This window comes from Fistularia commersonii, chromosome 4 (genome assembly GCF_037954325.1).
Source record: "Fistularia commersonii isolate RoL2024-O1a breed Wild chromosome 4, RoL_Fcom_v1.0, whole genome shotgun sequence".
Taxonomy (NCBI): Eukaryota; Metazoa; Chordata; class Actinopteri; order Syngnathiformes; family Fistulariidae; genus Fistularia; species Fistularia commersonii.
The window spans coordinates 10,306,052-10,332,732 of NC_141287.1; the positions used below are offsets into that span (position 1 = coordinate 10,306,052).

At 40.2% G+C, this 26,681-nt stretch overlaps 1 protein-coding gene across 1 annotated transcript in view; it reads left to right on the forward strand.

The window, feature by feature from the left end:
• Positions 1-26,681, forward strand: part of man1a2 (mannosidase, alpha, class 1A, member 2) — a 74,261-nt gene that overhangs the window by 9,849 nt on the left and 37,731 nt on the right. The window contains exon 3 of the mRNA XM_086145249.1: positions 17,383-17,644. Coding sequence (XP_086001375.1) covers positions 17,383-17,644 — 262 coding nt within the window. The remainder of the gene's footprint in view (positions 1-17,382; positions 17,645-26,681) is intronic.

The window sequence follows — 26,681 nt, forward strand, 5'->3', positions numbered from 1 at the left end:
TTTGTGAAGGTTTTTCCACAATTGCCCCCATTGGACAAATAAAGTTATTTGAATTTGAAGGTTTAACATGTTAGAGAAAATAGGCTTGATAAGGTCTTGAAGATTTTTCCAAATAAGTAAAGTTAAAGAAATGTTTTTTCCAATTGTCAGGAATCAAATTTATGAAAGTAGAAATAGAACAAATATGATTCATTCATATTTCAATGTCAGTGCTTGTAATCAGGTGAATTTATTAATGGCATGGTATTTAGTTGTGCTTGTGTTAAAGCAATGTGTCGCACAGCACAGAATTCAAAAACATCAATATTAAAACAGTACAGTATGGTAGCACAGTTATTTGCACCTCCAGCTCACAGCTAAAAGTCTCTTGGTTCAGTTCCAACTGGGACTTTCTGAATAGAGTTGGGATGTTCTAGTGGTGTCTAATACTTGCCCCCTACTACAGTTAAAAACATGCATTACGTTAAATGAACTATCTAAATTTAACATAGATGCTAAGTGGATGTATGCTTCCATATTTTGCCCCATGATTGGCTCATGGTGAACCAACTGCCAGTTGGGATTAGCTTGAGCATCCCCACGTTAGCCGGAGAAGAGGTATTGAAAATGCATGCATGACAATATGTAAAACATTGCAATTATGTCTGTAAATCACTGTTTTTTATCAAAATGCAATATTAATGAAATTTTAAAATAAATTCCCAATTTTCTTTTTTATTACTGTTGTCATAGGATTTCAATTGATGTATTGCTGGACCCGTAAATAAAGTGAGTCATCAGTAGACCCCTTTTACTCATGAAAATTCTGACATTGGATTATAAGAAGGATTTCAAAACTCAAATCTGACATCCTATTTGACATTTGCATAGGTAATCATATCTATTATCATATAAAAATAATTGATTCAAATAGGTATATAACCTATTTATAACCAGTTATATATAACTGCTTTAGCTGTCTGTAGCAGTACAATGTTAAAGCACTGATTAAAAAAAAAACAACCTTTCTCTTCCTCATTTCTCCCTTCTTTTTCAGTCAAAACTCCCACAAAATGCTCCACATGTGACCCTACACCACACAAAGAAACTAAATAATAAAATGAACAAAAACTCCTCCAAAAACGCCAAGTCTTTGGAGGATATCAATGTCTAGCAAGGTCCGCCTGTAGAGCCAAACCTTCAACATGACTGCTTAAAAAACTAGCAAATGAAACAACAAATCTGATATCTTCTTTGTAGTCATTTTACTCATGTGCTTTTAACTTTTTAGTTTTATTTTGTCAAGCATTTTGTAAGTCAGCCTGAAGGTTTAATCATGTTGTTTTAAACATCTGCAGAGAGTTTATGGGCTTTGTGATTGACTGTGACTTAAGTGTTCTTTTAGTATTACAAAGTTGAGCACTAAGGAGAGGAATATTAACACTTAAAATGAATGACAAAAAAAAAAGGCCTTGCCCTAATGCTAAATCAATTTTTATTTGTCATGTAGGACCCGTTTTTCTAAATTCTGTCCCGTATTTGACCCACTCTCTATTTTTCAGATATTTAGCTTACTCATCAGTTCATCTCTTTAGTGACTCCTAGGCAAAGCCTGGCAATAATATGCACAGTGCAACACGTGCAGTTTGCAGGTTGTAGATGCAGGGGGGAAAGTTTGTGGGCTTAACTGAACAATGGGCCGAACCCTTCGGTAGATGAGATGAAAAATGAGGGAGCATGAAGATAAACATATATGAAGTCCATTTCCAACTTTTGAATGAGTAAAAATCATAATTTAGAAAACGTCTAACCATTGGTGGACTTCCAAGAGAAGATTATTGATGTCAGGACTGATAGGCATCCACTTTGGCATTCTTCTTTGGGACAATGTTAAACTGGAGACTGATCAGTTGTAATTCTTGCTTAAGTACTTCATCATATACTGATGGAGGACATGACACAAACATAGAATCCTCCCTGGTGCTGGTTTTGCAGGCTAATGGACTCCCTTGCTTGTTGAGGGGCTTCGACTAACATTGGTGATGGTAAGTACACAAATAGGATAGAATTTAATCGTGGTTATTAGATACATCTTGTGATGCAGAATATTGGACTCACATCAGTGATAGTATCTGGGATCACAGGGGGTTTAAAGTCTTTCAACATCAGACCTGCTCACCCAGGCGACCCAGCTGGGAGTGATCAGCTCCCGGCCTGTGTCCAAGAAGCGCTCATCCACTCCTTGTCCCTCTGTATCTACAGCCATCGTGAGGTTCTCTCAGCAGTCTCTGAAGCTGAGTCGATGGCTCTTCTCTTGCGTGCAACTGTGATGCCGAGGAGACTGTAGGCCTTTCAGAGTGACTTCCCTGCGAAGCCTCCTCCCTCGACCTCAACAGGAAAGCATTATGCACACCACGCCCATCTGCGGCAATCCTCCACTAGTTCTGCGTACTTTTCCCTCTGGCTTCCTCCATTCTCTCCTCACAGGGCACTATAAGCTCCAACATGATAACTTGCTTGGATGACTCAAAGTGCTGGACAATGTTTGGCCGGTTTCTATGATGTTTTCAGGGAACTTCAGTTGTTTCCCCAGGTCCATCCTTATGTCAGTCCTTTGCTGTTCCCAGGAGACCTATTTGGGCCTTCGGTTGGGGAGGAGGTTGTTCTCTAGCTCTTATGGATGTTATTCCATGCCTCAGTGGTTGTAAGCTCTTGCTGTAGTTGATGGCAGTATTGATGGACTAAGAAACTGCCTTCAACACCCGGTCGTAGCACCATTGATAGCAGCCATCTTCGAGCGCTTTAGGACAGCTGCTGATGATGTGCTCTGGAGTTCCTCTTCCTTGGCGCAAGGGACATGCTGGGGTTTCAACCTTGCCTTAAAGGAAGAGGTTTGATGGGCTGGGCAGGACATCGTAGACTGTCTGGATGAGAAATCTGATGCGGAGGGGTTCAGCACTCCACAGCGCAGGCCATGAGATCTTCCTGGCCATGGCTTCTTCCCATCTGGTCCAGGCGCCTTGTTGCCTCAGCTCCACTCATTGGCTTGCACGCTGCTTTTCGACTCCAGCCCTCATTTCGAGTTGGACCCAATCCCGCTTTTCCTTGACTAGAGACCTGGATTTCTCTGGCTTGAAACACATGTGGCCAAGGCAGCAAGCCTCTCCAAGCCCTCGAGGATCCATCTGCATCCTGGGACTGACCTTGTTGTTACTGCCAGATCTTCCATAAATGCACTGATGGGGGGCTGATGGATTCTGGACTTGGTTGCTGGCCTTTCCTGCTCCGGTGGCCGTCTTTCTGTGCTGTCTGCTGTCTCTCCAAGCTGTCACCACTTAATTCATGGTCATCAACTAGTCTATTCCTGGATGTCGCTGGCTTTGCCAGAATGACATGGTTATTAGATACAACTTGTGACGCAGAATCTTGGATACATCATCAGTGATAGTTCCAATCAAATCAGATCAAATCAAATGATGTGTTTATTCATTTCTTGTTTATTTACCTATTTGTATGCCAGTAGATAACAGAGTTTGTGCTGCTGTCTTGAATACGAGACTGATGAATAAAAAGGTTTCCCTGAGTCTCTTGAGATAGTTACTAGCCTTTTAGCTGTAGCAGCTCTTCCTTCAGATAACAAGGTGGTATCATAGTTAATAAGTTAAATGTTGTATTCCTTCTTGTCCTTGTTCCTCCCTGTCTTTGTTTGAGAATCGGCTGAATACCTGCCTTTTTGAACAAGCCTCTAATTATGTTGTTATCGGTGCACTCTGCTGAGGGATATCCCAGAATGCAACTTTGTCATTCCTTCCCACTTCCTATCCTGCCTGCACTTATGTCCCATCACCAATGTATGATTGTAACCTCATATCTTCTTATTCCATGGGCTGTCTCATTTTGCAGGTTTCCATGGGATGTGGCTTAATCTAACTCTGCAGTCTTACTAGGCGTCCACCATTGTTAATCATCTATTTCATCTATTGCCTTTTTTTTTTTTTTTTTTTTTTTTAGGTTATTTTGGATTTTGGTCCCTCAGCATCACTGAAAGCCCGTTTTTCATTTTAGCCTCTGCATTTTCAAGTTTTTGTTGTCTATTTTTCTTTTCAGTGGAGGTAATTGCTGTTTTTCTGACGCTAACAGCCTTCAAGACACCCAAGAGTACACATGGTGTTACCTCTTCATTATTCTGTTGAAGGGAGTGATCTAGCCTTCTTGTTAAGGTGAACTGACATGTACGTAGGGCTATGATTTCTTAGTACAAGACACCATTTCACAATTGTCCAGTCTATAGGGGTCTTTTTGGAACATATGAATAGTCTGAGAACAGATATGTGCAGGTGAATACTGAGTGTAATCATGAGTGATTGGATTTATCTCTCTCAATGAGTCCCACAGTTCCTATTTCTTATCAGGCATCAAAAAGTTAATGTTTTTACTAATATTTTTGTGTAGGATCTTCCCTTTGAGGAATCTCATTTTAGATTAAGTTGAATATTGAAATCACCCCCACATATTACTATTTCTTAGGTCTAGGTTGACATTAAATTGAATGCGCTGATAGCGTGACTAGTCACTCGCAGGAGGAACATACATGTTAAAGAGGCTCACAAAAATACCCTCTATTTTTCCACTGTCTTTATCCTAATATTGGATATATCTTTATAATTTTCAGCTCTTTTAGGATAGCCAACCCTCTCTGCTGTGGAAATTTATATATTTGAATCCCATTTTAATTCATTTAGCATGTTATGAGTCATCAATTACTCCTATGAACCAATCAGCCCCCCCCCCCCCAGCACACACAACACCAGAACAGTGAGAACAGCGGGGAAAGTTTAAAGAGACTGCATACGAAATTGTGCAGTCACTAACATAAATAGTGACCCCCTATGTAGACGTCTAGCTACTGGACCTTACTGAGCCTCCCAAAAAGTCACTCTTGGGGAAAGCCCTCCTATATCTAGAACAGGGAAGTCAAACTCATTGTAGTTCAGTGATCATATACAACCTAATTTGATTAGTAAAATCATAGTATAATTAATTTATTTAACAGTAAGTTTGGATTTATGCTTTGTTTTATGTTGATGCATTTTATGGAATTGCATTAACAATAGGAATACATCAAATCCATTTCTTTTGTAGCGAAGCTTTTGACCAAAATTAAATTGCTCATGTTTTTACCGGTACCACATCAAGGATTCATTTTTAAAGAACTCAACTCTTTATATTGCAAAAAGTAAAAAAGTATCTCAAGCAGAATTTTATAGGAGGTAGTCTAGACTGCTTTTGTTTTTACTCCCAAGACATGGCATCTTCTAGCCTGCCTAAGCGCAGCAATATCAGGCTTCACGTCCTGAGTAGCAGCCAGTTCCAGAATTTCGTTAAAGTGCCTATGTGTCAGCCCTGAGTGCAGTTTTGTTTTATTGATGTTCAGTACTGAGAGAACTTGTTCAGGTAGTTAGTCCCAAACATGCGCAAACGTTTTCCAGCCTGAGCTGTAAATTTCGTATTACCCTGGCAAGAGATACGGATAAAATGTGCACAAGTCCACTGAGGCAAAGTTGTCCCTTAAATCCAAGTCACGTTGCGTTTTTTTCTGGTTGGATGTAGACACACATCAGAAGCTTTAACTGTGAAGGCTGAGCAAAAAAATGTGAATTCTCTCAAGTTCACCAAAGATCTGAAACCGTTTCTCATACTCCGGTAGCAATCCTGCAATCTTGTTTTTGTACAGTGTCAAGTCCACATTAATGATGCAGTTACATCTCCTAAGACAGTGGAAATTAGCAGGGTCACCACTTGCCAGCTCCCACAAACTCAGCTTCAACTTGAAGGCATGTATACTGTCAATGTAATATAACAACTTTTTTGCAGCCTTGCAATCTTTAATTTTTCTGACTGATTTCCCTTTGAAGGTCAAAAACACTTCAGCCTAGCAGCTTGGCTTAAGATAAGATAAGATAAACCTAATTGAACTCCATAGGAGAAATTCCTTTGTCACAGTGGCATAACAGTTGTAATGTCAAAAATGAATATAAATATTTATGTAAATATAAATAAAGAGACAGTTGAAGACAGAAGATGCAAGACATCCATGAATAAAGTCCAGGATAGGTTTGTCCTTCACCCTCCCCACTGCCACCAATTGAAGACGGTTCATTCCCACCACTGAGTGGTCTTTTCTCACTATCTTGTTGAGCCTGTTGACCTCACCAGTCCTGGCACTGCCCCACCAGCACACTATAACAAAGAAGAGTGCGCTGGCTACCTTAGACTGGTAGAAGGTTTTGAGGAGCTCGCTACAGACACCAAATGACCTCAGTCTCCTCAGAAAGAACATCCTGTTCTGACCCTTCCTGTCGAGTGCATCCAGTCCACTTTATGTGTTATGTTTATGTGGAACCCAAGGTACTTGTTGGAGTCCACAATCTCCACCTCTTCACCCTGGATGGTGATTGGTACCTGCCTCCTCTGATTCTTCTGGAAGTCCACAACCACCTACTTGGTCTTGGAAATGTTGAGTAGAAGGTGGTTGTGGTTGTTCCACTCAACAGACCTTGCAATCAGACCTCTGCACTCCTTGTCGTCATGGTTGATGCATTCAACGATGGACCACCTCGTGTCCATCAATTAACCACCTCAATTCAGTATGGTATGCAGGCCATGGGTAATGTTATAGTCACTGTTGAGGCAGTCAAACTTATGATGATTCTGATTCTGGCTTGGATGAAATTCGAAAACAGTTCGTACAACTAACTCCATGATGTGATCCATTTTAATGAATTTTTGCACAATGCCTCCTGATGCAAAATGGAGTGATAGTGGATCAACTTGTCTATTGGTGGCTTGTACGTTCTCTCTGAATTTTGTCACAACCCCAGTTTTTTTCTCTATCTATGGTGTGCCATCTGTAGCAAAGCCGACAGGGCGAGACCAGACCACTCCGACTCTGTCCAGTGCGCAAATGAGGGCAGAAAATTCCTTCAGCTATTGTGCTGTCCATCTGAGGCACCAACTCCAGGAACTCCTCCGTGACGGTCAATGTCACATTGGCTCCATGAATAAATATGGCCAGTTGAGTAACGTCTGTAATGTCAGTGCTGAAAGAATCTGACTTTTGTTACAGTTGGTGATCCAAATATGCCAATACTTCCAAAATATTCTCTACAATTTTATTCCCCATCAGGCTAATGTTGGCAAGAGCTTGTCACTTCTTGTGGGACACAAGTTCTGCAGCCTTCAGCATGCATGTTTTAACAAACTCCTCTTTGCTGAATTGCTTTGATGTTCATGTTATTTCATCAGCAATTAGGTTTCTGGCTTTCTACTGGTAATTCACTGAAGTCTCGGCACCGAATAAAAACAGACAGCTCTTTGATCGACCACCAATTCATTTATCTTCTCTCTTTTCAGTTGTCCATGCAAACTGTTATATTATATATTTGGCCGAGTGGAGTCTCCACAGTTGTACTGAATACTATATTTCTTTATCACCGAAAATTGCCTCATACAGACCAAGCAAACAGGTTTCTCATAACCTCTGTGAATAATGAGGAATCGGCCAATTTATGTTGTAAAACTTTACACTCTGTTTCCACGTTTCTCAGAGTATAAAAGTAGGTAGAATACAAATAATAACAAACACCACAGGGAGGGATTCTTAGATTGATAATGCTTTTTCTATTCTGTCCGTAACAGTGCATCCATTGCGGATAATTTATGAGTAGCAGTTTAATGAATTTCTAGTTCATGTTGCTTATGTATTCTTTTATATCAAATTCATCCCGTGAGCTGGTTTTGGTGAGGCTGGCATTGGTGTAGTATGATCAAAATTTACATGTTCCTGTCATAGCAGGGCCCGTTGCATTCGGAACAAATTGCAAGCCTTGGAGACTATCCCTCCATGAGTCTTCCATCACCAGGGTTGTATGCAGGAGGCACCCTGCCTGATGACATCAAATGTGGCTCCTCTCGATGCACAGGACTCCAAGGTGATCTACTGTAATTGGGGGAGGATCTCATCCCCAGCACGAAGAGGGCACTCTACTTTATTCCATCTTAGGATCATGGTTCAGATTTGGAGGTGCAGATTCTCTCTCCATCTGCTTAACACCCACCTGCAAACTCCAATAAGCATGTTGGATGAAGCCAACAAAACCACATAATCTGCAAAAAGCAGAGACACAATCCTGAGGCCACCAAATCAGATCCCTCAAATGCCCTGGCTGTGCAGTTCTATTCAAAAGGTCACAGACAGAATAAGTGACAAAGCGAAACCCTTGTGGAGTTTAATACTCACTGGAAAACGACGCACTAATCTGACGCGGGTTGCACAGGGACTGACTGACTCGTATATCTGATATGACTCATATCTGGATGAGGCAGGATGAACTTCCATGCAACCTCCAGGACACTAGTGAGGGTGAAGATCTGCTCTACTGTTCCATGACAAAAACTACACTGCTCTTTCTGAATCTGAAGTTTGACTTTAGTCGACCATTGGGGTTAATATTCTATTTTTCTGTGTGACAAAATAAACTGAGACATTTTACCATTTCATGGAAAACTGAGTTCATTTTGAATCATATGACAGCCACAAATAATTTAGCAATCCTACCATCTACAGTGTACAATACCATAAAAAAATTCAGAGAATCAGGAGGGTTCTAAGAGAAAAAGCTGAAGGTCAAAACTGGATGCTTGTGATCTTTGTGTCCTTAGGCGGTACTGCATTAAAAACAGGATTGATTCTCTACTGGACATCACTGCATGGGCTCAGGAACGCTTCCAGAAGTCACTGTCTGTGTACAAAGTTTGCAGTGAATCCACATACAAGCAAATGCAAAGGAGAAGCCATATTTTAATATAATCCGGCAACACTGTCGTCTTCTCTGGGCCAAAGCTCATTTTTATGGTCCGTGGCAGAATGGAAACTGCTCCTTGCTGAGATGAATCTAAATTTTAATTCTTATTGGAAGCTAAAGAGGAGAGGGACAATCCACCTTATCAGTAGACAGTTAAAAAGCCTGTATCTGTGATGGTATGGGATTGCATCAGTCCCTATGGGCTGGGCAGGTAACACATGTTGGAAGTCACCATCAGTGCTGAAAAGTACATTGAAATTTTTAGAGCAATGCATCTAGACATCCCTTTCAGGTAAGGCCCTGCATATTTCAGCCAGATAATGCATAAAAATAAAAGTCCGCCAACAAAGGCAGAAGACTGTTAAGCAGCTAGAATCCTGTATCAGACAAGAAAAGGGCATTCCTCTCTTAAAATTCCCACTGAAATGGCAAAATGTCTTATTTTCTACATCTGATTTGTGGTTTATGGTTTACTGGGAATGGAATATGGGTTTATGAGATTTACAAATCCTTGCATTCTGTTTTGATTTACATTTTACAAGGTGTCCCCACTTTTTTGGAATTTGAGTAATATATTCCAAACAATTACAAGCCTCCGTCCATTGTCTACCGCTTATCCTACTTGGAGTTGTGGGGGATGCTGGAGCCTATCCCAGGTGCCATCGGGAGAGAGGTGGGGTACTAACTGCCAGTCAATCGCAGGGGCACATAAACAGACAGGCATTAACGTTCTCATTTGCACATCTCGGCAATTTTCCCAATATTTTCCAAACTACTGCAAGTTTTCAGACTGTGGCAAACTGGAGAATGTGAAGGAAACCCATGCAGACACAAGGGAGAACATGTAAATTCCAGACAGAAAGGTCCCCCTGTCGGAATTGAAGGGTCTTTCGTGCCGTGAGGTCGAAGCGCTAATCACTACGCCACCATGCCGCCCTGATTACAAACTGCACAAGTTAAGGTACAGACATTGACAGAGTGTCCGTCCTGTTCTGGGGACACAGAAACCTCTACCAGGGTCTCTCTGGCAGACCGACCTCAACAGCTGATGGTTCCATCACTGGCAACTGAGGGGGAATTACTGACTCTGAGCCTGTGCAGCATAAATAGTCATTTTATTAAAATCTTCTTTCATGTGTATATTGATCCTGTCTTTTGTTTTTTTTTTCTGTCCTACTGTCTCTCTTGTCTTTCTCCCTTCATGTCTGGACACAGCAGGTCCAGCTTTGACTTGACTTGACAGCATCCAGTTGTAGTCTGTGGTATGAGGTGGGATTTAAACAGGAAATGTTAAAAGCTGAGTACTGAGAGAGTCCCCTTTCATCCGCTTCCAGCCTGCTTTCACTGTGACAGCAGCCTGCTCCACCAGTCCATTTGATGCTGGATGAAAAGGAGGTGTTGATATGAGATGAATGTCGTTCTCTTGCATGAACTCTCTAAACAGCTCACAGGTGAACGTCATACCATTATCAGACTGTGGACTGTAAACACTTGCCTGAGTTTGTTGATAGTTGTGGGGGTTATGAATTTGCTCTTGATATTGGCCTTAATCTGTTTAGAGTATACATCCAGAACAGCATACATTCTAAGAAACCTCTGTCCAATAAAAGAGCCAGCAAAGTCCAATTATAGCCAAGACCACAGGTGAGCTAGCCACTCTTATGGGTGCAGCAGATTGAGGTGTGTTTTTATTACTCTGATGACACCTTGTCCTCCAAATCCTGACCAAGTCTTGGCCACCACCCATAGGATCTTTCAAGGCTTTACTAGGAGACACCTAGATGCGACTCGTGTAATTCGTTATCAATTTGTGAATGGTCTGGGGGGAGACAATGACATTGATGAGATGCAGCCATCCTGCAAACTTTGTCCTTTAGGATTAGGCCTAATATCCTCTCCTTACAGCACACTTGGCCAGCCCTGTGAAAGGAAAGTTCAACTTTGGAATGGACTGGGTCCCTCTTCCACTGCTTTACCTTGGATGCTTTTCCAGGTGTCTCTGACAACCTCTTTAGTAAGAAAACAGTCTCTGGAGACACATAATGAGGTGTCTCAGTAAAAGGCAGACAACTCCGTGCATAAGCGTTTGTATTATCTGTACTTGCGTTGTACACTACTATGTACTGGTAGGCTGACAGTGTGAGCACTAAGCACTGCATCCTGGCTGGGGCAAATGGTGGAATGCATCTTATCCCACTGAACAAAGTCACCACTGGTTTGTTGCTGCATAGATGTAGACACATGGCCATAGAGTAATTCATGGAAGCGCCTGACAGCGAACATTATGGCCAGAGCTCCTTAGTCCAGCTGTGACTGCTGCCATCAGGGTAGGCTTCTCTGATCCCCATTATATGTGACAGTAATGCCTCAACTCCACAGGGCAATGCATGAAAGAATAATTTCTTATTTGGGTCATAGCGAACAAGTAGAATTACTGAGTGGGGGGCATATTACATCCTTCCAAGCGACCGCCTCACACTCCTGCACTTAGTTTCATTGTGAATCATCTTATATAGTGGGGCCACAACCCTTGTGAAGTCTGGCATAAATTTTCTGCAATAATTCATCATACCCAAGAATGATAGATTTGTTGCTAGGAATATCAGTTTGTTGTTTGTTCCATAGATGCACCATAGGATGTTGCTTCTGAGCAGTTCCTCAACACCTGTTCTAAGTCAGCCAGATGCTCTGCATCTGTGGCCCCTTTGATCAGAATATCATCTAAGTACACTGCCTTATGTGGTATCCCCTGCAGCAGTGTGTCAATTAGTCTTTAGAAAATGTCAGGAGCTGAAGTCATTCAAAACAACAGGCGAGTGTACTCAATCAATAATCCCATACACTTTTCACTCCTTGTCTAAGTAGCAGCTGATGGTAAGCCTTATTCATGCCCAGCTTTGTGAATAGCTTTTCATCCTGCCAGGGTTGCAAACAGGTCCTCTACACACTGCACTCGGTACTCCTTCAGACTAGAGACTGGATTCACTGTTAACGTATAATCCCTGCATATCTGTACAGTTCTTTCTTGTTTCAAAACTTGAACAATTGGTGCTGCTCACCTTGAAACTGGATTGTCTCAATTATGCCCAGTCTTTTCCAAACATTCAAGCATTACGTACTGCACACAGTAATAGTCCCTAAAACTCATGTTTTGGTCCTGCTGCAATGGAAAACTGAAAACACTTGAGTTTTTCCTTCAACAAAGGTAAGGTTGACAGCTCCCTGGATCCATTGTGGATAGCATACCATTTTCTTACATGAGGATTAGCATGTTGTTCTGGTCTGGTTAGAAGTGGAGGAGATACTGCTATTGGATGAGTCTTTTTCAGTCTGTTGGGCCATTACCATGAAAATACATTTATTTCCTGTCGTCCCTTAGTGACCTGGCCTATGCTGACTACCTCTCAGCAGTCTTTACCCTCGAAATCTCCAAGACAGTGAGATGGAGTCTTTGCCGGTTTGAGATGAGCACCCTTATTTGGTCCCCCCTTTGTAGCGGCTCTGTCTTGAAGACATGGTTAATTAGATTCTAAGGCAGTAGTGTCAGCACAGCGTTTACCAGGTAACCCTGTTACCTTTTTGCAGTGTGTCAAGTGGAACCAGGACCATCTTTTTCACCAATCTTAAAGGCAATCTTAAAGCATGAACATGCAGTCGCCTTCCCATCTCTCTTGAAACAGCCTTCCATCTGCATCAACTTTCCTCTCTCTGGACATTTAGGAATCATTTGTATTTCTCCATGTTGAAAATCCCATTGCAATCTAATGGTGGGATGCCGTCACTTCACAGGTAATGTGATCGTCATGAATTGTGGAAAATGTCGTATACGGTCAATTTTACTAATTTATTTTAACATCAGACCTTTAAAGAGGTTCTCGCGGGCCACTTAAAATGATGTGAACTCAAGGTCCATGGGCCACATTGAGTTTGACACATGAGGTCTATAATATTTATTTTGGAGAAAGCTGTCTTTGACTTAGGAGTCCAGTTTATTTTATCACGTGCAGCCATGGGTGTATAGTAAATAAGTTGTGACAGTGGTGCTGTCTGTTCTGCATAATTTGATTTAAAAAAATTTTGATTCCTCAAAATGATAACATTCATCTCTTATTTATGGGATTTGGTGCTTTTTGGATGGATTATTTTCACTCATCTAGTGAATGCCCCTTTGCAGATAAATTTTCATCTAGCTATTTCACTTACATTTTCTATAACCACCATTTGTCTCTGCTTGTTTTATGTCCCTGTTCTTTTAAAAACTCAAATAAAGCTAGTATGAACTTTGAACATACTGAGGTATCATCAACATATTATAGAATTTGACTCCCACATGGCGGTTCAAATTTCGCTAAATCAGCTGACATGGCTTGTGATGATAATATACAGTATTTGGATTTTCAATATGTTCTTGAGGGATGCAAGTTCATGTACATTTGGTTCCTCTGAATAAAAATGGGACCAATATTTGCTTTCTTTTGAAATTGGTATCGAGAAAAGTACATTTGCCAGATTGACTACAGAAAAATTCGTCTTCTCAGGCTGCAGATCACTTCACAATGCATGCGGATTGGGTACCACAGGTGCTCTAGGTATTCAAGGTTTAGTTGCAGCTCGTAAGTTTTGTACCTTTTCCTATCCTATAGATTGCACAGTCTTTTTTATTCGAAAAAGTGGTATATTACAGGGCGAATCTCCCTCATTTGCTCCAGCTTTATATAACAAGTTAATTCCTGGCTGCATGCCATTTTCTGCTTCATTCTTTAAAGGATACTGTATCTAATGTGGTCTGAAAGTAGATGTCGTGACTGGTTGTTTTCAGTACATAATACAAACTTAAACTTTTAACTGACGATGCACAAACTGAATCTATTTTGTTTTTTTTTAAGGCTGTGACTGTCTTGTCTTTTAGTTAAAGACTGAAGAAATAGTTTGATTTGCTTTTGCTCTTCCTAACAATAACATCTGTTATTTTTTTGGCTTCCATATTGTTGGGTGTTGGAATGAATCCTATGCAAGGGTGTGCAATTAAGTCTCAACCCAATAAGTTTGTTGGAATTTTTTACAATAAGACAAAGCATCAGTATGCCATTTAAACACTTTCAGGCTTTTATAATTCTATAGGGGATGGCATATTTTCAAGATAAGTTTTACCATTCGCTCCCACATAAATTAGTTTGATTTGAGATGAACATAGTTTCAATTTTCAGATTCCAGTTATTACAGAACTGCCTGCCCCTGTATCGCATCGGAAGGTTATTTCCTCTTTTTCCACAAGTTTGACAAGAGGCTTTTCTTCCAAACTGTGTAAAATTTCCACTGCCTCTGCATTTAACATTTGTGTTAATCCCTCTCCTGCTGTGTGTGTGTGTGTGTGTGTGTGTGTGTGTGTGTGTGTGTGTGTGTGTGTGTGTGTGTGTGTGTGTGTGTGTGTGTGTGTGTGTGTGTGTGTGTGTGTGTGTGTGTTTTCTGCGTTCTGCATGACCGTATAATATGTCATCAGGTCATGTTGTCTGGTAGTTGTATCCTTCTCCCCGTCCTCTCCCCTGGGCGTAGTGTGGATTTGGGCAGTCTCGAGTCCACTGTCCTTATTGGCTGCATTTTTGGCATGCCCCGTCCTTTGTTGCCATAGGTCCTCTGCTCCTCCATCCTCTTCCTCCCAACCCACATCTGCCCCTTCAATCATTCCTTCAGAACACTATTTCATCAGCATTAATTCCAGATGTCACGTATACAGGAATAAGATTAGCCTTCTTTTTTATCTTTTGACGAAAAATGTTTTTCAGCCTGACATGCAAATGCTTTAGTGGCAGCACATAGGTTAATCTGAGGATAGAACTGTTGTTTCAAAGGGCTTATTTTATGTAAGTCCTATTCCATGGTCTGTATACATCTATTATTGGTGAGCAATCTTCTTCCTTGGCTTTAGGATTAAATACTTCAATCATAGGATCATTTTCTACATTAAGAGGTGAATTAAATTAAAGCTCACCTGACCAAGTTGTGCTAGGGAGACCAGACTGGCTAATTGAGACATCAGTCTTCTGGTCTCTCATCATATGGTGAAGACGGTTGGTCGATGGGGAGAGAGAAGGCAGAGGGCTCTGGAGTTCAAGCTAGAGCATTTTGAGAGTGTGTGCATTGCCAGGGTAGGGAGGAGGAGTGGGAAGGGGACCAGTCTAGTTCATCTCCGCTCATTCTTCTCCTTGCACATGTAAAGTCTACTGCCACTTAAATTGCACTCAGATTGCACTCATCCTTGCACCTGCACTTTGTGAGTTGCACACCAAGCTGCACTCAAATGTCTTATTGCACTGTCACTGTTCTAGTGCAATGTTCACATTGATATCTATAATCATATCTATAATAATGTTTACACTCTTCTACCAGCACATATGCCAATGCACTGCGGACAGCAAAGTAGGAATTTCACTGTACAGGGAAACACATTTCTACACTGTACATGTAACAAATGCTTTGAATCTTGAATCTGAAGATCTTTTAATTCTCACAAGAATGGATCATCACCACATGCAACACAGCATATTATTCATCCATGGTGGTTTAAACGCAGAGGAATTTCCTGTAAGAGATCAATAAAGTAAAATAAAATACGATGAATAGGGGTTTAGAATGAAAATGTTCACCAAACAAAGATAAACACAGTCTTTATTCTCTCACCCAGGCCTTATTTTTCCCCTTCAGTGTGTCACCCTCATCCCTGATCACATTACTGTACCACAGTAGAATGTCTTCAGTTCTGCATGCATGCTTCACTTCATGACTGTTTAATTTGCAATGTCAATCAAGGCCAAAACACTGGTGCCTGTGCTTTTAGCAACCACTTGTCTATTCTTCTGCCTTTTTACTCTGCCAAAGTGTCTGCATAAAGCACCCCTAAGTGAGGAATGGGTTGCAATGTATAGGTCCTGAATTTGAGCTTTGACGGCATAAGTCGTCAGTTAGATGACTTACTGACGACTAATGCAGTAGACCTGCCTTAGTGTGTACCAGACTGATTAGTGACTACCAGTCTAATCAGTTTTCCCCAACACTGGCCTCTCTCTCCCTTTTTTTTAGTCTCTGCCATTTTTAGCTAAGTGCTGCTGCTGTCTATACCCCCCTCTCCCGCCCTGCAGCCTCTCTGTATATCTTTGGCATTATTTGCAGCCATTTCCATGCCTTGGGAAATTTCCAGGGCTTTCTCTTGAAAGTTATTTCCCATTTCTTAAAATAAATATTGTCCACAAAGTAAGAATTCTTTAGAAATTCCTCTAAACACAGTCAGCCAGTCAAACTTAATGCCGATTTTAAACAGCTGTATTTAACAGGATTTACTGCACAAGATGGCTATACACCACTTTCAGAAATCTGTTTTAACTCTGTTTTAGCAGAAATGAAGACACATTGGTAAAATGAGCACACCAACACAGGCAACTATCCTTTATTCATTTATTTATTTATGTTTTCCCTTCCTGTCCCAGCATAACGTGACTTCACCATGCCCTGCCTTATTTCGCTACTGTACTAAGGGGGCGGGGGCAGTAATGCGATGTGTGTGTGTGTGTGTGTGTGTGTGTGTGTGTGTGTGTGTGTCTGTGTGTGCGTGTGTGTGCATGTGTGTGTGAGAGAGAAAGAGAGATTCCCTTTGGCCTTTAATTATTGAATCACAGAACATCGTGGTAACTTGTTTGTCAGTTTTACAATTAAGAGCAACAATGAGAGGAGAGAGAAACATTGGAACAAAGATTTCATGAGATTTTCAGAAATGTAGTAATTATTTAAATTAATTTCTACCACCAGAGTAGCAGTGGTTGTATTAGCACTATTTGTATGATGGTGCTTAAACAAGTATTAGTATTTTTATTAAATGCATTGCTTTCTGCATATTTTGCAGTAGTTGATTCTTAGCTGTTTGTACACAATACACATTCTGATTGTAGCTACATCAGATGTGTTAGATATATTTCTTTTTGGCCCTTGACTTTGTCAGGTTACTTTGACATTAGGTGAGCAAGATAGTTTTGTGTTATTTTTCTTTTTTTTTTATTTAGCTCTACCCTTTGTAGAGGAAAGAAGAAACTGAAAATGCAGGTTCGATTACTGGTATATATTACTAATTTTGATGAATCAAGATATGATGCCCCATTCTGAAAATGAATTAGCATTCTGCTAATGCATTTTAATTTGAATTCTGATCAATGCTTCCATTTTGAAAGCAACACTTCAAATATTTGTTTGTGTATACTTTCTGAGTAGATAATTAGCTATTGTGCTTTTGAACACATGTAATGTTTTAATTTATTGTTGTTTTTTGCAAAACTCTTTGTTTACTCTGAATTCTTTTTTTTAATTTAATTCTGAGTGACAGCTATTTCACAGCTTAATCCTCAAATATCCTGCTCTTCTTTGTGTCAACCTTGAACGACTATGTTTATGTTCTCAGAGGAGAGTATCAGATGTTTTCTTTGGCTAATTCTGAGTAAAAGAAAAATAGTATAGAATGAAAATAAAATTGCTGCCTTTTTCCTGCCTCCCACAGAGAGGAGGAGGAGAGCCTGCGGGACAAGATACGGGTAGACCATGAACGAGCACTGCAGGAGGCAAAGGAGAAGCTGCGGAAGTCACGTGAGGAGCTACAGGCAGAGATTCAAACAGAAAAGAACAAAGTGATGACAGACCTGAAAAAGAAAGATCTGGGGCCCAAACCCTTGCCACCTGTCCCCATGCCCAAGGTTGTGGGTGTCAATGATGGGGAGCCACTTGAGCCAGATGTCAAAGAGAAGCGCGACAAGATTCGAGAGGTAATAAAACAAATTCTTTTTTTCAAAAGTTATTTCTCATCTTGCATCATGCAGAAATAGCTCCTCAAGTAAAACCAATATTGTACTGATCCAGGTTTCTTCATCATTTAGTTATTTAAACACATGAACTGGTATAAAGCTGTGGTTCAATACTGCATTGTTGTACAATTAATGGTGGATACAATTATGTTGGACTATGTTTGCCAATTTTGGTTTACAGATCTGGATGTTGACTTTGTATGGTTGGTTAGTGGCAGCTAACAAGCCATCAAAAACAATAAAGCACAAAGTTCTGCCCTAGAATTTGATTACAGAATTGAATTCTGTAATTGACCTCAAATGCAGTTAATGCTATGATGCCATGCAAATGATTTACTTGCAAATTATTTACATTTAGGTCAATACAATGACATACATATCATGTCATTAAATAAAATGGAACAGCAGTGGAAAATATGTTACCTTCAAAGGGATGGATTTTTTGGAAATGGTTCTGATTAGCCATCTAAAGTGATCCTTACAAATCATACATAAATGTGGATGTTGGCTTGATTTCTGCTCGTTGGATCTTTTCTGGTGCCTGTTGGCCAACAGCAGAACCAGAGGGTGGGTACCAAAAGTGTTTGACTTTCATCCATTGAAACTGGGATGTCTCCTGCAGCTTGCAGCAGTATGGATGGATACTTGTGGAATCCTGAAGTTCATCCATGTCACAGGTTTCCCCAAACTCTTGTCCTTCCTCCCAAGCAAGAAGCTGCTTCTCTCTTCAGCCAGCTCTTTCACAGCTGAAAGTTTGCCTTATGAGTGTAGAGGGGAGGCATTCCTCTGGGCTAAATTATAGGTGCAGATTCAGTGCTTGCTGATGATTCTGGTCACAACCCCTTAGTAGTTTGGCCAGCTTTCCTGCTGTTCCTTTGCAGTGGCTCTGATCCCATTTTGTTCTTTGTCCGTTATTGTCACCAGGGATAGCGCTTGTCTGACTGTTTGGCCTGGTGATTACCAAGTCTTCTAATCAAAGAGCCTGCTACTTTGAAGGGACACAGCGGTAAACCTAGTTGTTTTCAGGAGTGGCAATGGTTGTCTTATGTTCACCCAGGGGCAAGAGGATGTCACACAGTTTCAGTGGCCCTACTCTCATCTAGTATAGAATAGTTTTGTTTAATTTTTACATGGACTTTGCATTTCCAAAATGCCCTACTTGAAAGAATCTGGTTATGATGACAGATGTATGAAGATTTCTCAAAGGAATACAACTATTGTGTGAGCATGGGATAAACACAACACCAACTCTTTGTCACAGTGTGTCTTTTTACATTAGACTAATGACCTACTTGTTTGCTGTAGCAAAAGAGTTTTGAGTTGTGTTATTGCATTTTAAATGCTTTGTGTGTGTGTGTGTGTGTGTGTGTACATACCATGTATATATATATATATATATATATATATATATATATATATATATATATATACACATACCATTGCCTTCTTAAAATAATCTTTTTTCAAGTTTTCCAGAAAACAAAAAAAAATTGAGCCATATGTTGAATCAGCAGTTGATTCACAATACTCTTGTGAACGGCAAAAAAAAAACTATTGAGTGGTATCAGCCTGTCTAAACATGTTGATTGATTGAGCCAACATCTATGACTGTCAATAGCTCAGTTCAAGAGACATGATGTAGGATTACTCCACTTCAGGTGAAAACAATTTGCAGTCTCTTTGCTCCAACTCTTATCAGAAAAACCTGCAAGACAGACAGGATGGTGTCTGTGCAGAATGCTGATGGTCTTATCTGGTCTTGCTCAATAGACACTGAACCAACCTCAGCCTGTCTCGCCTGTATAAATACCTCATATTTTCACTCTTGCAATGGCACTTTGAACAGGAATACCTGCTCTGCATGAGTTCCGGCCTACTCACTCCAAACTTCTTTTCTGTCTAAATTTCATATTTGTTCTCTTCATAACATCCTTTCAAAGGGAATATCCTGCACTCCTAAATAAACAACTGTATGGGCTACCGGAATGTGCGCTCATTTTTTCTTTATTGCTCGTTATTAGAAACCACAATGTTATATTCCCATTTAATTTCTTTAAGAGTGACCTGTTTTAACTTAATCAAAGAATATATATTTTTACGTATTTGAATATTAAAAAGCGGGCAAGGTACAATGAGGTGTGCAGTGGCATGGGAAGGACATTTGTGGCCCATAAAAATTAAACCAGTACAGATTCCTCTTCACAAATAACAATATAATGGGAGCACTAGCACTGTCGATTTTTATCAGGTCTGTGGTAGTAAATTCACTGAGAAACTAAGAGACAAGGATTCTGGCAAAGAACATTATTTGTGCCTACCTGTCCCAACAGTGCAGGTTGAACAGTATATGTATATGTAACCGTATATTCCAATTCTTTACTTAGGAAAATGTGCTCATTTCCAGCCCTCGAAATGAAGTATGTACATTTTTCAGCATCAAGTTTTTCTACTTTTGAGCTTTGCATGTGACCTTACCCCCTCTTAAAGTAATGTTAACTCAAAGTGCATGAAATGAGGTTGTAGCTATAATCAAGTATTGGGAGCTATGTTCATTTGATTGCATAATGGAATTTTGCATTTCTTTAAACATAAAAACTTTTGCAAATAAAAACATTTCTTCTGAAATAGTACATACCGAAATGTTCAAAAACATTTTTTCAGTTTATAAAAGGTGAAATTCCATGAGTTCTAATCATAGTGTACTTGATAGAATAATGGTACTTTAATGGATAGAAAGATAGTTTTGTTGAATAAAATGTATTGATATGAAAATGTAAAAAATAAGATTAATGTACTTTCATCTTCAAACGCTTAAACACCATGTTTTCGGGGATGGCGGGGTGCAGGAGGTAGAGCAATTGTCTTTGGAACCAAACATTCTTGGTTCAATTCCCAGCTCCTCCTACTGTGTCAAAGTGTTCTTGAGCAAGACACTGAACCCCTCACTGCTCCCCTGACGCTGGTGGACGCTAGCCTACTGCATCATGATGGGTTAATTGCAGAGAACGTATTTACCCATGACGGATTAATAAAGGATAAATTATTATATTTATCATTAATATTATACCTTGATCCATCAATTGAGGATTAGCTATTCAACTCTTTATAGAGATTTGACTGAAACACTCTTTTGTGAATAAGTCAGTCCTGCCATTAAACAAGGTGCTAAATCCTAGATTAAATGCACCCTTAAGGAAGTTGATCTTGTCCCATGACTGACATGTTATGTAAGTGTCTTTGTCAGATGTTGTAATGTGTTACTTATTTGTCGGGATCATTTTGTTTTTCTTTTCTGTTTTGTTTTCCTATGATGTCCCAATTTCCGCTATGAGGATGCAAGAAATTTTTCAGATATGATCTGACAATTAGGCTTATCTCTGAACTTTCCATGAGCTGTCAACGTGCATCAGTAGCATGATAAGATACAGCCTCAATGTTGACAGGAGTTCAGAAAGTTGGGACCTCTTTTGAATGATTTATCAGGTAGAAATGACAGCCAGGCTTTGAGTGAAGGCTGCTCTGTTCCAAACAAGTTTCTTTCTACATTTTAATCTTTTATGTATGATTTTCCCAATGTCAAGAAAGTTTCCCAAAATTCCGTAATTATCAAGCAGCTAATGTCTCATGTATAGTCACAAAGAAAAACAAACAATTCCTGTTGTTGCCTGAGATTGATGCAGATTTTAATGTTTTTGTCTCTTAAGTCTTTCACACTGCTGTAATGCGACCCTAACAGTGGGACCATAAACTACTTGAAAAATGAACATTTTGCCATATACAGTAGTCAGTATATTTTTGAGAATCTCAGTGATGAGCAGTGTAATTAATATATTTTTTAGAAGAAAGAGAACTTTTAGATAGTTATTAATTTTCTAAATAGTTATCTTCAATTGAAAACATGACTGAAATATAAGCATAAATAAATGTAATGAGATAAAAGATAAAAACAAGTAATGGCGAAGATTGGATGAAATATCCATATCTCCCAAAGTGTGCAACAAGATTCAATATTTTCTTTTTATTTTGCTCTCTGTGAGTGATAAACGGTTTGATTATCCTCATCATATGTCAATGAACAATTTATCTAATATAAAAGTTATCTGTAAGCTTAGTTCAAGTCACTTTCAAGCCAAAAGAAATTCTGAGCACCAGCCGGCTTTTAAATTGTGTAACTCTGTAGCTGTGTCATATGAATGACTCTTATGAATGATTAAATGATTTAAGATTTCAAAAATATATTGTATCTTCACTCAAACCATTATTTAAATTCACTTGATGCTGCTTTATTCTTTAAAACACAGAATAGGGTTTTTTAGGCTGGGTGAGGACAGGAGTAAATTTTGAATCCTGTAAGACTGCAGCATTTTTTTTTTCCTTTTGCAAGCCACCCACTCAAATTATTCACATAAACTACTGTGGCTCAAGCCCCAGTGGAAAAAAAGTAACTGCTGATAATTGGGAAAAAAAAAACAAACCTGCAGATATGATTAGAAAAGCTGAGTCATCTTGGGCAGCAGTGTAAAATTGAGGATATCAGGCCATGTCATGTCAACACTATGTTTATTATTGTAAAAAAAAATCAAAGGCAAATAGATAATCAACAAATAAAGAAATCATAAAATTAATTAAAAAAATTAATTAATTCAGGTAAATGTAATTTATGGACACCATGATTCTTTAACATGGTATAGTACTGTATTATATTCTTCTTGACTACTTCCTTCAGGGGTCACCACAGTGAATCATCTGCCTCCATCTAACCCTATTTTCTGCATCCCTGCTCTCAGACCAACGTACTGTACGTGATGTACTCTTTCAGTATCTCCATAAATCTCTTCTTCATCCCCTGGGCCCCCTGCCTGGTTGTCCCAACCTCAGTATCCTTCTATAGCCACAACCCCTCCTTGTACATGTCCAGACCGACTCAGTTTACCCTCTCTGAATTTATCTCCAAAACATGTAACATGTGCTGTCTCTCCAGTTCAGTGGCCCCAAAAAATTTTGTGCCTCAGATCACTTTCATCCCGGATAACATTTTTGTGGACCAAGAGGGGAGTGGAAGGGGGCATGTGAATCACCTGTTGTAGTGAACCTCTTTAAGTAAGATTCTTGGTATTCAATTTTAAATGCAGCTCTTTTTGCTGGCACTCAAGGACCCTTCTGGTGTCATTTGCTTTTTCTCCCTTGTCAAATAAACTCTCCAGTGAAATTGGTTTGCGGGCCATTTTAGTAAGGGTTAGCTTGGCAACATACTTGTCTAACCCTTTGACTGAGTCAGCTGCAAGAGTGAGGCGTAGTAGCAATTTTTCAAAATAAGTACCAGGAAGACGAATGAAAATTAAGTTAATCTATTCTTTAACAACTTTATTCTTTCTTTGCGGTCCTGTACTAAATGATCCACAGCCTGGTACTGGTCCACGGCCCGGTGGTTTGGGACCGCTGCATTAGTGGATTCATTCCTGATCCTATCCATCCTTGTGACTCTCACATTTTCAGCTCTCCTGCCTCCAGCTCTGCCTCCTATCTTTTCCTCATTACCACTGTCTCTAAACCATACAACAACTGGGACATGAGTGTGAAGGATGAGAGGGTTACATCATGAAATATCTCTCAGCAGACTAATTCAATGGCTGTATGATGATGGGATAGTCCCAAGTCAACCATAACTACTACAATTATAAGCTTTCTCAAGAAAAAAGGTTTTAAGCCTATTTGTAAAGAAAGGGAATGTTAAGATCTGAATGGGTGATTGGCTTCTAACAGTTCTGAGATATGATAGCACCTGGCCATTTAGTGCCACATAGGGAAGAAGAAGGGAGCCAGAGCAGAAAAGCAAATACTGAAAAAATATGCTCCCTCATATAGAACGAGTGAAGAAGTACTCTGAATTAGCTTGAGTCTTTAATGACTTATTAGGACAGCCCGACAAGACAGACGCACTTATCCAGTATGAAAGAAACAGAAGCTTGAATTTGTTTTTCCCCATCTTGAGACAGATTAGGCCTCAATTTCAGAATACAAGTGCAAGTTGTGGGAGCTAAATGGCAAATCCTGGTAATAGATAATGCCCAACTTTCTAACAGTAGACATCGTCTTGTTGAAACCCCCATTTCAAGGGCATTTCCTCGTCAGCATGACCTGGTATTTTGATTTATGCAAACTGATCCAGGAATCAAATTATAAGTAAGGTTAGGCATGACTACAACCTGGTTTTTGCTGATCTCTGTTTGACTTCATCATTTCGGGGCTGTTTTTCTCCTTTACTAATAAATTTCAGGCTTGGAAATAGGAGAGTCCACAGCAGAGTCCCTTGACTCTACTACCTTATTGTTGTCAGGATTGAGGAGACCATGGGAGTATTCCTTCCACCAACCCACAATGCCCCAGGTTAAGATAAGATAAACTTAATTGATCCCCATCAGAAAAATTCCTTTGTCACAGCAGCGTAACAGTTATAATCTTCAAATAAATAGAATAAATAAATATAAATATAAATAGAGAGACAGAAGGTAGCAAGGCATCTACAAATAAATGCACTGCAACAACAACAGCAACCACATCAGGGATTATAATGTACAACATAAAGGAAGATACACAATCTGAACTAAACGACAATATGAATAGAGTGGCAATAGCAATGAATAAAATAAAGAAACAAAAATAGGCAGGATGTGTGAAGGCTGGGACAAACAAGGGTATGAAAGACAGCAGAGTTAGGGCATGACATGTGAAAGACAGAGGTAGGAGATCAGCAGCCCAACATCTCCGCTGTACACAGTGTTGAGGGCTTACTTCTTCCTTCTCCTGAGCCACCGGATAGTGGACCAGAATCTTTTTGGCACCTTGGTCATTCTCCTCACCAAACTCCTACCATGCCTGAGTTTTTGCCTTTGCAACAACAACAGCTACATGACTCTTGGTCTGCTGCTATCTGTCAGCTGCCTCTGGAGTCCCACAGGCCAGAAAGGTTTGGTCGGAATCCTTCTTCAGTGTGAAGTCATTCCTTACAGCTTGGGTCCTCCAATGGATTCGGGGGTTACCACCTCGACAGGCAACTGGGTCTAGGACCAGAGCCATGGATCGAGATGAGTGCTACTATATCTAACCAAAACCTCTCAGCCTCCTGAGGCACTGTAACATCAACCCTGGCCACCTTGAGGCACTAGCATCTCACAGACCAGCCTTGTGAGCTATTTACAACAAATTAACTGAACAAATCCACAACATCTTCATTGAAAGGAGGACCACCAGACGTGCATGACGACACCAACAGGCAGACCGAACACCAGGATATGCCTGTTCCATCTGTGGATGGGTGAGCAACTCAAACATCGGCCTCCATAGCCACATGAAGTGGCATCGACGGTCAACAATGTTGATGACGACCCCCCCACCCCCCCCAAATTTATACCAATTAAAATCAGAAGTTGGTATGAAACTAGCAATTAGCAGATGGCATTCACTGAAATAGACAACTTATACCTCAGCATAAGCTCCAAGGTATGCCAATGTGTTGGACTGACACAAAGTGTGTCAGATTAAAAGATTTAACAGTGTTTAAAAAGCCATTTACCACTGGCTTGCCCTTATAACAGATGTGAATATTAAAATCTCTGACAGTCCAAATCCTCTCATGATTCAGAATTTAAACAGATAAAACGTCTGTAGATTCAGAGATAAAATACTCCTTTTACATTAAATAGTCCTTATTACAAATTTGGGTGTGTTTTAAATCTCCTAAATTAACACCACAGAAGGCTTGAAGAGCTTTTATTCAAAGCTTTTGGAGGGAGAGTTCAGAATCTGTTTGCCTTTCAGTCAGTCTTTCAAAATTGAAACAGAGCTCCCTGTGGAAGATGGTGTTGGTAGGACTCTAGCATGCTCCAGCATGGGTGCTAATTCACCCTTATGCAGCCATGTCTCCATGTATGAACATTGTATCCAGCTCCTGGGAGTCAAAAAGAGTCACAGAGGATCGGACTCATTCGATAATGACCAAACATTTATCAAAGCCATCCAAACTAGTGCGTGCTCCTCTGCAGTGGTACTTTTTTAGATAATGAAGGTTATTTCAGCAAACAACACGACTCCTGCCTTCCTCCCCTGCAACCAGTGAGGCTGCAGGGACCCAATCAACTCCTGAAACGTAGGGTAATCAGGAAGTATCGAGTGCTGTCAGTAAAACAATCAAGTTGGCCGTGCAGATCCTTTTTCCACAACCACTTTTCATTATCTTTAGCCATGTTCTCAGTTTCTTTTGCCTGCCAAGTGTTTACAGCAGGCATATCTCCCATGAGTCCACCTCAGATAAAGAAACTGACCTCTAGTGCCCTTAATTCATCCTGCATTGTGGACGCTCAGTTGTAGAGCCATTGCTTCTGCTTGTCACTTGAGCTTGTTCAGACATGTGACACCTCCTGGGCACCTCCTGCTAAAGCTCTTCCATATATCAACCTAGATAATGATTTTATATCATCCCTGGCCCGGGAATGCCTTAGGGTACTGCATGAAGAGCTACAATGTGTTGCAAGGGGCAGGGACACCTGGATTCCCCTCCTTAGTTATCTGCCATGTGACCCGGCTCTGGATAAGCACTTGGACAATAAAGTTTTCCAGACTCTGTAACCACGTAATATAGTTGATGAGGTCCCTTTCTAATTGTCGCAGGTACTTGCCACTCACAAACTAATGCCACCTAATTTCTGCCTCTCTCCCTTGTGGTTCCCAAAATGCTGTTTACCCGACAGGTTGCTGCTGAATCAATCCCATTTTTCTTGTGGCTAACTTTCTGGTCAACTTTGTCAAGCAACCTACACTGCTGTACTTGTCCTTGGTATTTGTGCCAATCAAATCCATTGAAGAATCCAACCAGCATGTATCAGAGAGAATGTGCCTGTGTCGTGGTCTGTCTTAAATTGATTTATATACGTGATGTTTGTGCAACGTTTGAACAATGGCAGGCCGAGACCACAGTAAATCTCCCGGCTATTGTGTTTAT